Source organism: Cydia fagiglandana, chromosome 16 (genome assembly GCF_963556715.1).
Source record: "Cydia fagiglandana chromosome 16, ilCydFagi1.1, whole genome shotgun sequence".
NCBI lineage: Eukaryota > Metazoa > Arthropoda > Insecta > Lepidoptera > Tortricidae > Cydia > Cydia fagiglandana.
The window spans coordinates 953,123-969,018 of record NC_085947.1 but is presented as its reverse complement, the minus strand read 5'-3'; the positions used below and the strand labels follow the sequence as shown (position 1 = coordinate 969,018).

Here is a 15,896-nt window from a genome sequence, read left to right as displayed (position 1 = left end):
AAAAGCGCCTCTACGTGTTGGCTTCGGTTGCGCACATGCCTGCCAAATGTCCAGAGCACCATTTTGCCGTGATGAGTATAAAGACATACGTAAAGATATAAGAAAATACCGTGCAAGGAAACAAGCAGAGCTAAAGACATATATTATAGACTGCAGATTTCTTTTGGGTTCCAGTTGGAATTGGAACCATTATAACCTGTGGATTTTTAACCTCATTAATCAATCAGTATGTATATGATGGTCGTTCTTGTCTACGTGACAGCGCGATAAAACGGTGTAAAGTCAGCCAAGAAAGTGGTTTACCACTTTTCGACTCTATCAATCAGATAATAGAGTCGAAAAGTGGTAAACCACTTTCTTGGCTAACTATACGTCACTTTCCATCCCGCGGTGTTAAAAAGTGAGAGTTATTTTATCATGTGAATATAACCAGCTATAATACGCCTGTGTGCTGTGCTATGCCTCACCCACACACAAGCATAGCCTTAACATATATGTATACAAGTGCATGTACATTTAACGCCCAACCTCACACGCCTGCAGGTTGTTTTCTATAGGTATACATAATTGCAAATTGTTTCACAGCGATCATGAAATCCAATTCACAAAGTTACACTGAAAAAACAACCACTCACGTTTTTGTGGTTTCGATTATCAAAAACGAATTAAGTAGGTGTACAAGGATCCTTACCTACTTAATTAGTTTTTCATTCATAATTCATTACCACATCTCAGAATACATTGCTCATAGGTAATTAAAGTTAGACCAAGAAAAGTCTGCAGAGATTTTGATAGCCCACGCAGTGCAATTGTCATTTTTACATCACAATTGCTAAGACGGTGGCGTTTAAAATAACACTTGCACTGCGTGGGGTATCAAAATCTCTGCAGACTTTTCTTGGTCTAACTCTAGGTACCTACCCATACACCTCATTATTATTTTAGCTTTATCGTAGTTAGGTAAAAAGTTACACCAGCAAGCTATATTAGGCCAATCAAATTAGATCCAAAAATAGCGCGTTTTGAGGAATTAATTCCCAGCAAGCTGGAAATCGTTTTAATAGGAATTAATTATTCGATAAGATTTAATTTGGCTAGGTATACTTATAAATAAATAAATATTATAGGACATTTTTACACAAATTGACTAAGCCCCACGGTAAGCTCAAGAATGCTTGTGTTGTGGGTACTCAGACAACGATATAATATATAAATACTTACATAGAAAACAACCATGACTCAGGAACAAATATCTGTATCATCATACAAATAAATGCCCTTACCAGGATTCGAACCCGGGACCATCGGCTTCATAAGCAGGGTCACTTCCCACTAGGCCAGACCGGTCGTCAAAACACTTACTTATCTACGAAAACATTTTTAGGGTTCCGTACCCAAAGGGTAAAACGGGACCCTATTACTAAGACTTCGCTGTCCGTCCGTCCGTCCGTCCGTCTGTCTGTCACCAGGCTGTATCTCACGAACCGTGATAGCTAGACAGTTGAAATTTTCACAGATGATGTATTTCTGTTGCCGCTATAACAACAAATACTAAAAACAGAATAAAATAAAGATTTAAGTGGGGCAACGTCGGGCGTGGTCAATACTTGGATGGGTGACCGTTTTTTTTTGCATTTTTTTCCGTTTTTTTTTTGCTTTATAGTACGGAACCCTTCGTGCGCGAATCCGACTCGCACTTGCCCGGTTCTTTATCTATATCAGAACCAGGTCGATTCGATGTCCAATGTTTATTTACTTGTTTATCTGATAGCAAAAGTGTGAATATGTCTAATCTACGAGTATCTATCTTCATACTTTCAAATTATATTTTAACGATTATATGTGGCGTTCCGTGCCTAAAGGTCCACACGGAAAGCCACATATGAAGGATTTCTCCCATAGACTAGGAATCCTCTAGACCGATAGTTTGTTTTTTTTAGCATTAGAAAGAACTCCACAGAAGCAAGCGTGCAGTTTTTATCAGGCTCTTTAATTGTTAATGATTATTGAATTATCTAATGTAGCATGGTCAATACATATAATTTACTTCTAATTATTACCGCTATAAGTGTTGGATTTGGAACCACAAGCTTACTTCTGCATAGTTCTTTCTAATGCTAAAAATAACAAACTAGAGTTTAGAGCAATTATTTCATGCAACCGATGATGCCAAAAATGCGGGGGTGCGCGGGACGCGGTGAGCGAAGTCCCGTTCCGTGATTGGTCCGTTCAAAGACACGAATGTCACACAAGATACTTTCGACTCGAACATCGAGTAAAATTACCGTATGCGTGGCAGAGGGGGTAGCGCGACTATGCTAAGTCTGGAAGATGTTTTGTCTGTGATATCTCCATAGAATACTCTTAAGAGATCTTCCACTCGCACTACTCTTATTTTCTTACATAAATGTTCATGTCATGTCTAAGTTTCATGTATTATTTAAGAGCGCTCTTACAAGAAAAGTCGAAATAATGCAAAATTGATGATACTAGTCGACGAAATTCAGGACTTTGTGCTCATTATTAGAAACAATGAGTACTTGTTCCAGTAAAAGCGTCTTCTTATCTTTTTAAATATCGTTGTAAATATTAGAAAAAGGACTTATTAAATTAGTAATGAATTTTTTTCTGATGGTCGTTTCCGAAAAACCGCGTGAAGCACTGAACGGCAAGCTCTTATTTGGAAATGTTGAAAAGTTTACTCTGCTAAACCTGGCTATTTTGTATTACTAATACCCTGTACTTTAGGCATATCAAACGATATTTTTCCTACATACCTTTGAGAAAGAGAAAATCAAAGTAAAACGAACTCAATTTTCTCTCCGAAACAAGTGTCAATTTCTACGAAAATCTACTTAATATCGAAGTCATTTTCATACTCAAGCAATCTGCAACGTTTGCTTATACTGTTGATATACATTAGTGTTTATGAAATTTTACTATAATTTTTTGGCAATTTTTTGAAAACTACTCTATATTACCGATGACGCGCGCTCGCCAGCTCAGTGCCGCGGCAGAGCTTGTACAGGCAGGACGTGTGTTGGTCGGCTCCGCACATTTTCAACGGCGACGACGAGGTTTTTTATCATTGTGTGCGGCGGGCGCCGTGTAAAACGCTATACTGTGTGCGTGTAAACCGCAACGAGAGACTTTGATCCTAGCACTGTTTTTATAGTATTATAATTTATAATGGTACAGTTTAATAAACTACCGGACAGGATTAAAAATATTTGAAACGACCTGACATTCTATACGAGTATGTATTTATTTGACTCAAGATAGTACTCAGGATCTGATGATGGAGCCGGAAGGTGGTCACCGGTACCAATCAACCATGCAACTAAACCACTTCGTGTTTAGGCTCGTTTTATTCGTCTTAACAAGATCTTTGACACAAAATAGTACTCAGGGTCTGATGATGGAGCTGGAAGGTGGTCACCGGTACTAATCAACCATGCAACTAAACCATTTCGTGTTTGGGCTCATTTGATTCGTCTCAACAAGATCTTTGACACAAGATAGTACACAGGGTCTGATGATGGAGCTGGAAGGTGGTCACCGGTACCAATCAACCATGCAACTAAACCACTTCGTGTGTTGGCTCGTTTTATTCGTCTCAACAAGATCTTTGACACAAGATAGTACTCAGGGTCTGATGATGGAGCCGGAATGTGGTCACCGGTACTAATCAACCATGCAACTAAACCATTTCGTGTTTGGGCTCGTTTGATTCGTCTCAACAAGATCTTTAACACAAGATAGTACTCAGGGTCTGATGATGGAGCCGGAAGGTGGTCACCGGTACCAATCAACCATGCAACTAAACCACTTCGTGTTTGGGCTCGTTTGATTCGTCTCAACAAGATCTTTGGCACAAGATAGTACTCAGGGTCTGATGATGGAGCCGGAAGGTGGTCACCGGTACCAATCAACCGTGCAACGAAACCACTTCGTGTTTAGGCTCGTTTGATTCGTCTCAACAAGATCTTTGACACAAGATAGTACTCAGGGTCTGATGATGGAGCTGGACTGTGGCCACGGGTACCAGTCTACCATGTAACTGAACCACTTCGTGTTAGGGCTCGTTTGATTCGTCGCAACAAGATCTTTGACACAAGATACTACTCAGGGTCTGATGATGGAGCTCGAAGGTGGGTGGGTGTCTGGACATCGGATGATGGTAGCATGACGTAGGAGGAAACAGAGTCATCCGAAATATGATTTTTGGATGATTTGAGGGATGGGGGGTCAAAAATAGATTACGTAATTTATGAACAGCCCCTATGTACATTTGCACTGCATTTAGTATTTTCGTACTTACCAAATAACAGTTTTAGGACTTTATAAGTTAAGTACAGTTAGTGTTGTTATGGTTGATTTCAATATGCTTCGCGAAGGATCAAGAATGTTTAATCCATCATTGTAGTGCGAGTGTGGTAGAAGGGATCGGAATACTGAGCTCGCACGGCCTGCCGCAGCGCGTAAAATACCTAAACTCGCTCAACCCCGAAATGTAATAGCACTCTTAATCATGTTGTTTTAACGCATTCACTGCCAGGGAGCGTGGCCTAGGAACATTTGTATGACGGTAGACGCACATGTGCGTCGGGGGCAGTGAATGTGTTAAAATGGCGGATTCGTGTAATCCTTACTCAACAGTAATATGGACGATTATATTATAATATATAAGTAACACAGTCAAGCATAATTATGTCGTAAAATGTACTATACCTAGCAATACCGGTTACCGCGAGTCGGAGTAAATAACCTGTATTTTCTCTACAATAAAATCAAAAGGATCTTATGTTCCTATAAGTACCTTGGTCTTACGCAATTCTCGCGTCTGAGCTCCGAGAAAAAATTACAAAATAGAATGTTGTCGTTAAAGGTTCTTTAGAGGAAAAACGAGAAGTAATTATCAGCAATAGATACAATTACAAACTTCAACTATTATAGCCTTATAGGTCTTAATGACTATGGCGTAATTCAGCGTTCAAGGTATAGATGTTCTAATTTTGTAAATTGAGTGGTGAGGAAATTTGTGCTAAAAATGAAGAGTGGGGTTCTTTTGAATGCTTGTCGGCTGCATAATGATTTTTAGCAAAATTAAAATCAATGAAGTTATGATCTTTTGTAGGGTTCCGTACCTCAAAAGGAAAAAAACGGAACCCTTATAGAATCACTCATGCGTCTGTCTGTCTGTCCGTCCATTCCCCCCTTTAAACTACTGGGTCAAAAATTTTGAAAAAAATACCTACACAAAATAGTTCTTTACCTATGACAGGAAAACCTATTAGAAATGTTACAAGTAAAAAAAATATTTTGTTAAAAATTGAGTAATGTACGGAACCCTTGGAATGCGAGTCCGGCTCACTCTTGATGTTTTTACCAATAATGTACTTTGAACTTCTGATAACGGCATGCATCTTATCTTAGATTGCCGACTAATTGCAGTTACATCGAGACTTGAATTAAGCCTTTATAATGGACTGGGAATATATTTCCCACCTGATTTGAACTTTATTTCAATTTACGTAATTCCTGACACCCTTATGCTTTATAAAGGGTTAACATTACACCGGTTTTATTGAAAGAAGTCTTAGCTAAAGCCACTATAGCTTCTCGTAACTTATGCACTGAACTTATATGATATTATTAACCAGTCGGGTTTCGGTGAAGAAAAACACCGCGAGGAAACCCGCATACATCCGCGAAGAATTTCAAAGGTGTACAGATGGTTTTCCGTCGTATTTTCTCGGAAACGTTCATATTTGTCATTCGTATTTGTCAAGTCAACGTCAGTACTTTTTGTATCAGGACCGAGACTGACTGAAATAGCAAAATAGCCATTAACGTATATAGGTATGGACTGGCCTTACGGGCACTAAAAATGGTACTAGTTTAGTGGTGTGACGACGAATTCCAGCCAATCGTGCAGTCTAACGCAACTAGTTGCGACCAATAGCGCGCGTGATGCGTACTCGTCAACCAATCGCGCGCGTGATGCGAACTCATCAACCAATCGCGTTGTAGCGGTGTCACACCGCTGTAATGGCCCCTGTCATGCCTCATCTCATTATTATTGTACGTAAGGCCAGTCCCTAGATATCTATGTCAATGAAAATAGCAGTTTCCGTAAATACGATGGAAAATAATTATGCACTACATCTGCTAAATTGCTGGGATTTCTTGCTAAAATATAAATGTATCATACCTACGTACGGTTATAGACACGTTTTTGTCCTTCGGAGTTTACAAGGATAATGATACTAGCTAGATTGTACAGTCCAGTTCGTAAATAACTATACCTACCAAACTATAAATAGGCGATAAGAATAGGATTACAAATAAGAAAATCGATAAGCGACATTACTTCTGCTCAAAATTATAATATAGGTACCTAAATGTAAGTGACCCTTGTAACCATATAAATAAGGATGTGTACCGATCACTTTGGCCGTCATATGAACAGTAAATTCGATGCTAACTGTACATTAATTTTTGATCATTTACTTGGTAACTTGATCAAGAATATTGTAGTGATATATCATATATGTCAGCTGTCAACAGTAGGTACTTACCTACATAATAACATTTTTGGTCCAGAAATAAAACATAAATTATAATCAGGGCAGGATCGGGGACATATATGACAAAATAAAGGTTATTGGCCCTAGACCAATAACAACATTCAATTGAATTCAAAAAAGATACGCGTTAAATGAAGCCAAGTAGGTCGTCTATGTCGATACGTTAATCAACAATATGCTCATTTATTAAGGTTATTGCACGAATTTATCAATCGATAATAGGGTCACGATAGTTGCTAGGCGATACAACGTGTGTTACGTATATCTCTATTTTACGTATAAGTGTTTTAACCTGTCCTGTGGGGGCTGTAGGTTTCGCCCACAGACCTACCCCTCGGCGGTTTTCTGTGGTTTCCCCCCAATATATGTTATCGTGGGGGCTCACAAAATTGAGTAAAAAAGCCAAAGTGAAACGATATATTCTGTATAACGTAGAGAGTTTTTCGAAAAGTGGAATATTGATCGTTGCGAGGGCTTCAAGGTACGAAGCCGAGGGTTAAACAAACTTTGCTACCGAGTGAAACCAGGCCTATGGAACTCTCCGCGCGAGCTCGGATTAATACCTACGAGTCGGCTCCCGTTCACGGTAGATAGGCAAGCCAGTTGGTTACCACACGCGCACACGTACGCACGTCACCGCGCGCCGCACTGTCAATTTTTACGATAGTTACAATACAAGCTACGTAGTAGGTGCCTACCTACTATTGAATTTCTTTAATTAAACATGTAGTGTTTTTTATGTATGACAAATGTATAGTTTTAGATATCTATCTATTTGAAATAGGTTGAAGTAAATGTTTATTTTAACGACAGTAAGTTAACTTTACACCGGAAAGTGCCTACTCATTTTTGCTCTGGTTAACTTATAATTAGTTACCTGTATTGATGGGGTTTCTATTATTTTTCTTTATAGTATAACATTTATCCCTATCTGGTTTTAAATTACACGAAGTTTTGAAACTAATTCTTGCTGGGATTATTGCGCGGCTTATAAAACGGCGTAAACACTGCGGTTACTGCAGGGACATATGACCTTTTAAAAAGACTATTTCGCAAACACTAACGCATAATTGGAATATTAGGTATAATTTAAGATTTAGCTTTCCTTTTATTTCACTCGGCTGTTTACGTAGGTATTTATTTATCATTTTTAAGCGTCAGCAACCCTAGCGTTGTGCCGGTGCGCGCGGTGCGGGGAGCGGCGCGCTGAAGGTCACTCCATTGTATTTTTGTGTAGGTATCGAAACGGTAGGTATTTGCGTTTTGTTTGAGAGATAAGTATCTGTTCGTAAGAACTATTATATAATCTGTGGTGAAACGCAAAATCATTCACTAAAACAACGCGAGGAAAATACGAACTGTATTTTTTTTATTTATTTCAATATCATTCAATTCACTTAAAAGTCAATTCTACCAACCGACATGAGGAAACAATCAAAATTTGCATTAAATTACTTTACCACTCTTATGATTACTTAATTGCAACTTTCTCATCAGTTTTCGAATGATAAAGAGAGCCTTTACGAGCTGATGTGGTGAAAAATGTTTATCATGCAATAAGGATGACGAAATATTGTGGACGACGAGCAATATAGCGATCAATATTGCATTGGAAATCTGCAGCTGCATCAAAGAGTAACGGTTCTCGTGGGAATTACTTCACACTGACTGCTACCAAGTACAGCCTGCAGCAGAAATTATACCTTTTTTATAGAAATTGTATAACTTCAAATGTAGTGGTAGCTTTTTTTCCTCCAAAATTAAATCAGAATAATTGTATAAGCACTGAATTATGGTGTCGTTTGCATATTATTGTACTGCAATCTTAGATATTATAGGAACCCTAGCATTTCGGAAGCAAGTTAGTTACCACTACTTTTGAGGTTAGAAAAATGCTAATCTTAAATAAAACGGTCAGACGGACGGCGGGCGCCGTGCTGATCAAAATTAACTGAACACAGCTTATTTATCCTCCGGCCTCCGCGCGCCGATACTCGCGCCACTACGCTTTGGACGTCACTGTTCATCCCTACAATGATCCTGTCTTGTCCACACCTACAACTATAGTAACAGTAGTGTACTCACCAGGGCTGTCGGGCACGGTGTCGAAGTGACAGTTGATGAGAAGTGCGTTTCTTCGGCTCGCGGGCGGCGGGCGGCCTCCGCGCGCTGAGAGGCGCGCCACTACGCTTTGGACGTCGCGGTAGACGTTGTTCATGCCTGCATGACAGTTCAATCTTTACAGGCTGAATTAGGTATCATAATACTACATAATACTAAAGAAAAGGTGACCAAGGTACTAGGTGCTCGAGATCGGACCGGAATTCTATCTTAACTCTCTTCATATTACACTGAGAGACAAGTACAACAAAAATACACTTAGAATTACAAAAATAAACTTAATCTGGGGACAAGGAGAGTTAACTAATAGGAACAAATTGACTTTTGCAATTCCATTAGTTCTTGCAATTTCTATTATCTGTTTGTTGATTATATTTGGGATTACTGAGCTGTTTGTAGAAATAAATAAACTTTACAGAAATAGTGAAACGTCCATAATTATTACTAAAACTTCATTTTTTCCCCCAGTACAGAACTGTTTTTTAATTCCTGGTGATGATTTTTCTCTCAGTGTATGTAACCAATTAACTATTCATTGAATAAACAATTCTAAAGACTGAATACGAGGTTTTATTCGAGATATTATGTGGCGCAATCGGTAGGATCTATTTCAATCTGAGTAATGCTATATATTTCACAATTTCTTCCTCAAAATTCAATATATTAGCACCCAATGATGGCAACAGAGTACATACATGTTGCTATTACACACATAACCCCACCGTGTAGTTTCATACGAGTGACAGCTGTAATTACTAACCATCCAGAAAAGACAGAGAGAACGCGCCGCTTGCTGTATGCACGTCTATTTCGAGTATATGGTGCGGTGCAGCGCCGGCCGCGATCTCACGCAGCGCGCCTACTAGCACACCCACCGCTAGCACTTCGTTCTCGTAGCTACCCGCGACCTGCGTAAACGCATATTATAAACAATCTCTAGACCCCAGTTTCAGACTCATTAGATGTAATAAAACATTGATAGTGATAAGGGTAATATGTTTTAAATCGAAGGGGAAGTGGGTTCAAACCAATTAGTTTTCGGAACTTATGTACGAATTATTCGAAGGAAAATATGGTGAAAATACTAGCATATTACTTATAAGAAGAAATTCAAAGGTGTGTAAGAAGTCCATATTATAGACTAGTGTGGGGACTGTAGCCTAAAATCCTCTGTGGAGGGCTGTGCTGTGCTCAGTAGTGAGAGATGTAGGCTGGTGATTATGAGATAAAGCAACTACAAAATTAAATATTTTGGGTTGTTTATTGATGCGCAGGCTGCATTAGGAAAAGACATGACGCTGGATTTTCATCTCTTTCACCTTTTGTAAATACTTACTAGGACCAATAGAAGTCAGGTTAACAAGTTGGTTCGGCGACTTGTGTTAGTGGTTTAGGTAGTAATTCCCCCGCTGAATGCTGCTGGTGCACAGCTCAGCGCGCCCAGAACGAACCAACGGAGCAATACATTGATGGACCATGATCACCCTATCCTGAGTTATATATCTATGTATACATTCTTCTTCCTTGTCGTATCCTCATGGCTGAGGGACGTGACGAATGTGGACACTTTTCACCAGTGCTCCCTACCCCCTCTGTCTTACATTACCCTAGGACTAATAGAAGTTAGACTGACTAGGAATACTAGGACTACTACTACTACTAGGAATACTATAGCTTAACCCATATAAAAGCACCTATACTCACCCTAGGGCCTATAGAAGTTAGGTTAACAAGGTGTATATGCGCGTTTTCAGCAATAAAGCTGGTCGGTTCAGCGGCTTGCGTGAGTGGTTCCGGTAGTAAGTCACCCGCTGCCAGCAGAGCCAATGCTGCTAGTACACAGCTCAGCGCGCCCAGGACGAGCCAGCGGAGTGATAGCGGCTCGCGGATCAGAATGTTCTCCTTTACTTTCTCCACCATCTGTTGAGGATAGAGTAATCTGTTGATTGAAGCCACGAGTGACCCTAGGGCTGGCTCATTTCTAGCCCAAGGAATAGGCATAGCTATTCAGCGTGGGAATGTAGCCAGCCTTATGGGCACCCTTCCGCAGGGGCAGATCTGGGGAACTTAAGATAGATGGGTAAGTTTTATTTATTTATTTTATTAGTTTTAATTTATTTAGTTTATACTTAATTTTAACAATAGTTGATAAAATTAGCGATTTAATAAAATTTTATGAGGGTACTTATAGTCCGTCAAACACCTTGTCAGTTGGAAAAGGTGCGAAATTCAAATTTACGCTGGGATACCTAATAACTCTTCGCGTTTATAAAATACATAATATGTATGTTAGTCTGTAAGGCTTACCTTACAGACTAACATACAAATACTTATATTTGTAATATGGGCCTTGTTGCCTGACATAAATTTTAAATAAATAAATAAAGTACCCACTATCAAAATAATTACAAAAAGCCTATATATATCATTAAGGAGTTCTGTTAATCATTCTGTGCTCTTGTATATAAAACAATCATCACACATCCCACGCGGACAATGAACAGCGTCACCTCACAATTATTTCCAGGAAAACATACATGGGCCGCTACAAACGTAAGCGGAGATGACATGGTACAAATAAATACAGGTAACATTTACAAAATTAAGGCGCATCATGAGACCCTGTTAGGGTATTGCAAAACTATAACTAAGACATACACAATAACTCTTTAACAAGAATAAATAATGTAACTATTTTTGATATCTATATAAGTCAAAATAATCTATGGAATCAGTTCTCAACTAAATATTTTTTCAAATTGTTAACACACACACACACACATACTAACATAGTCCCCATTTACTTCTCCTGAAAATATTTTACAGGTGTATAACGCAAAATTACGCCCTATTAATTGGACGGTTCAAGAATTTGCATGCGATTTTGGTTCCATTGTGGTATTTGGTTGACTGTATTCATTGTACTCTGTAGTTAGGAATGTACCTACAGGCGTTAAAAAACTATGTACCAGAAATTAAATGATTGACAAAAACTTGCTTTACTAACAAATCATGGTTGACAACAAAGTTATAAAAAACTAAAACTTGTTTACTGCCACCATGTAAGTATATTTGCATATGTAATCACTGGAACTTGAGTGTGCTAAGCAAAATATTTTAAAACAACAATACAACATTTTTTTTACAATTAACTGGAAGTTGTTGAGTATAACTAATTTAGGTATTACTGCATTAGGTAGGTATTGAAGCGGTGGTGGCCGAGTGAAGCGGTGTTGGCCAAGTGGATCTGACATCCGACTTTCAATCTGGTTCAAATCCTGGCTTGTACCAATGACTTTTTCGGAGCTTATGTACGGAATATCATTTGATATTTACCACTAGCTTTTCGGTGAAGGAAAACATCGTGAGGAAACCTGCATACATCCGCAAAGAAATTCAAAGGTGTATTGGGCCCCGCATTGGGCCAGCCTGGGGACTATAGCCAAGTCTCTCATGCTTGAGAGGAGGCCTGTGCCCAGCAGTGGGACGTATATAGGCTAAATTATTTTATTATTTATTTATTATAGATTATAGGTGTCGCGGCGTTCTCATTATTGAACACTATACTTAGACAAGTAAGTACACTAGACTACAACAATAGTCTAGCTAGAACGCCGCGACAATAGGAATAAAGGTAATGTGTAAGGGTAAATAGGAGTGGTTAGTCCTACCTCATAGTCTTGTTGTAGACTCTTCATTAACTGCCTAAATCTTTGCTTCTCATAGCTCTCATGCACCATCTGTGGTTAAAACGTAAATATGAAATGACAGGTCACCAAGTGTTTACAGCTAAGTATAGGCTTTTTTTATATGTCTATTTCCAAAGGCATCTTCCATCTATCATAAATCACTAACAACTACCAGCCGCGAGACCCGAGGTCACAGCCTACGAATTGTTCGCACTTCCACTACTAGTAAAGCTGCATATCATTCCTTGTCCAACCGTGTCGTGGCGGCTTGGAACAGTTTACCGGACAGTGTTGTAACTGCTCCTTCGGTCAATGTGTTTAAAAACAGATTGGTTAAGTGGCTTTTAAACAATAAGTTAGACTGATGTGACTAGTGATGTGATATGACTTTACAAACTTTGAACTATATAGTACTGGACACTGTGCGACATAGGCTCATCAGCTCAATAGCTGCTCGCCTATAAAAATGTAATAATATGGCGAGCTGTTGGGAAGTAACAATCCCACGGACCCGAGTGCTCCCGAGAGTCGGTCAGGGTCACCGTCTCCGGCGTGTCTTCGTTGGTTGGAGTGGACCCCAAGGGGACCCACAGGACTCTCAGCTCTGGCTTGCCTTCATTGGCCGTCCAGAGAAGAGTCGTTAGAGCTATATGCTCCAGGGGTGGAAGTAAAAGATGCATAAGACGCGAGTTAGCACAATGGCTGTTAAAAGCCACTGGGTAGAAAGCGGCTAACACCTCTCGACACCCCTGAGCCGCTCACACCGATGTTGCTCCTGGTCTTCTTCGGGACGGCAGTTTCAGGGGCCCATCTAGTGCGCGGCAAATCACCACCTGCCTCGATAACTTGTGTAAACATTGTTATGGCAGGTGTCCGTACGTCTTTGTAATAACCCAGTCTCATAGTCCACCCAAACTTCAATCCATAGACCGGTATACTGGTTTCTTTTTCTACAATAGTCCCAATGCCTGCTGAGGCCAGTTCATGGGTGTCTATTGTTGCACCTGTGAACGGGTTCCAGCAGGCGTTCTACATGACATAAAAGCTCTCCAAGGGGCCTCTACGTGTTGGATCTGTCTCCCCACGCAAGCCTATCAAAAAATTGGGATTATAGGCCCGTGATATCCAAGGAGATACAAATAATACTAAATAAGAGTTACATATATATACATATCAGTTAACTCTAACACATGAGCACCATCTTACCCAGCCGGATGAAGGTACAAAGAACTCCCCCCACGGGGAGTCCGCCGACACATCAGGTCGGATAACTCGGACGCCTAACATCCGAGCCGAGGTATCCTGCCGCACATCGACATAAGTACCTCGCTAAAGTACCATGCAGCCAAAACTGCCTCGCTCCCTCTCTCTAGGGAGCCGGTACATAAGGTTGAGGCGCCTGACGTCTGAAGCACCGTACTCACTCCGTCACGGTCGCCGCAGCAGCCGCCCTCTTATAAGGTCGAGGCGCCCGGCGACTGTAGTCACCGTACCCACCCGGTCACGGCAATCACAGCCGCCGCCCTTTTATAAGGTCGAAGCACCTAGCATCCACCGATGCTGCGCTCCTACATAAACCTTGTCCGCTTTACATTAGTACTCCTGGGGAGTTCTGTTACCCGCAAGGAGGGTGGGTGGGACAGGATTCTCTGCCTCTGGCTTGCCTTAGCCGGCCGGCCAGAGTGGAGTCGTTAGAGCTATAAGCTCCAGGGGTGGAAGTGAAATATGCATAAGACGCGAGTTGGCACAGTGGTTGTTAACAGCCACTGGGTAGAAAGCGGCGCACACCTCTCGACGCCCCTGAGCCGCTCACACCAGTGTTGCCCTTGAGTCATCCTAGATGTCGCTTTTTGTGGGGGCCCATCTTGTTAGGGCGAGTCACTCTGCCGGAAATAAAATTGCATACCGTTTTTTTAGGCAGGCGCCCATAACTCAGTTCTTAGTCCATCGCTTTCACCCAATAACCTAGTTCATTTTAGATTCCATCAACTCTCAATAGTACTTACACCCTGGCGGGTGCTGCCTCTGCGTGCGTCCCATGACATGGGCAAGGGGCAGCCTCCGCTCGGTGTACCCCTTACATTTCATTAAAGTGTCAAAAGGGCCTCCCAAAGGTCTGGAACACCATTGTTCCGTGATGAGAAAGACATACAAATAATAATAATAACCCTGCGGGGGCAGCTTGTGGCGAGCTGACGGTGAGTGGCGACACTGCGGACTCCTATTCCAGAGGGCCCTGTCATCTGGCCCTCACCTCTGTGCTTGCCTTGATTGGCCGGCCAGAGTGGACTCGCAAGAGCGGGACCCATGCTCCAGGTTGGAAGTGTAAAATGTCATAACGCTGGCGGCCCGCTGAACGGTGTGAGGTGAGTCGGCGGTAGCCAGATCCATTACTGGGATCTGGCTACCGCAGACTCACCTCACACCGTTCAGCGGGCCGCCTCTCGACCTCTCGACAACCTCACAGCCACTCCAAAGTGTTGCCCTGTTGTCGCACTGTGCGTGCGGCCATTGCGGGGCCCACTCAATGAGTTGGCGAGTCACCACCTGTCTTTAACAATTTTGAGACTGATTGTCACGGCAGGTGTCCGCTAGTCTCTCCCATAGCCCATTATCCAGTCCATCCAACTTTCAAATCTATAACCCATGACCTTAGTTCCCATCGCAGCACAAAAGTGCTGCACTGCAATAGTCTTTGCACCTGGCGGGGACCATCTCCGGATGTATCACATTGTGCGTTCGGGGATGGTATCCGCCACGTGTATCCCTTGCTTCTAGATTAAAAGTGTCTTAAAGGGCCTCTGCGCTGTTGGCTTCGGCCCCACGTACGCCTCCCATAGGTCCGGGACCCAATGGTCCCGAGATATGGAAAAGACATACAAATAATAATAATAATAACTTGTGATAGCAATAGTTCGTGTCAGTATTAAACTATTATTTCAGAGATATACATGTAAGCATGTAAGTGATAAAAACTATTCCTATTATTAAGAGTAGACCGCAGTGCAAATCATTACATTATTACCTTAACTGTATTGCAGTGCCCGTAGGACTCAAGCGTCTGGCGATTGCGTCCCAGGAATTCTAAGTTTTCGCTCAAGTTATATTAGCATTTAACGGAGCTTTGTCTCATATTATTTTTTGCCGTATAAATCACAAAACTTCACAGTCCAATAGGATCGCACGGCAACCACAGACTGAAGAACAAATGAATAAAAATCAAAATAAATGAAGATTTGACATTATTGACAGCTGACACTACTTATGTAATTTAAAGCCATTTGAGCTATATAATTAAAACGACCGAAAATGTTGTATTTTTAGACAACCGCTGCGTTGATTTTGAGAAATGTTCCAAAACATATTAATTTCATTTAAAATAATTTCCTGAATTAAGTACATACACTCATTGACTAATTACTAGAAAAGCATGTTTTATATATTTGTTAAGCTTTAAATTAGTACATTGTGTATTAAGGGCGGGAAATAAGAAATT

The 15,896-nt window shown here is 40.9% G+C and overlaps 1 protein-coding gene across 1 annotated transcript in view; it reads right to left on the bottom strand.

Annotated features, from left to right (window-relative positions):
• Window positions 1-15,743, bottom strand: part of LOC134672183 (endoplasmic reticulum metallopeptidase 1-like) — a 37,613-nt gene extending 21,870 nt beyond the window's left edge. Inside the window, exons 1-5 of the mRNA XM_063530083.1 lie at window positions 15,426-15,743; window positions 12,383-12,451; window positions 10,416-10,631; window positions 9,472-9,619; window positions 8,676-8,810 (exon numbers count right to left, since the gene is read on the bottom strand). Of these exons, the coding sequence (XP_063386153.1) occupies window positions 8,676-8,810; window positions 9,472-9,619; window positions 10,416-10,631; window positions 12,383-12,451 (568 nt within the window). The 5' untranslated portion in view covers window positions 15,426-15,743. The remainder of the gene's footprint in view (window positions 1-8,675; window positions 8,811-9,471; window positions 9,620-10,415; window positions 10,632-12,382; window positions 12,452-15,425) is intronic.
• Window positions 15,744-15,896: the final 153 nt, after the last annotated feature.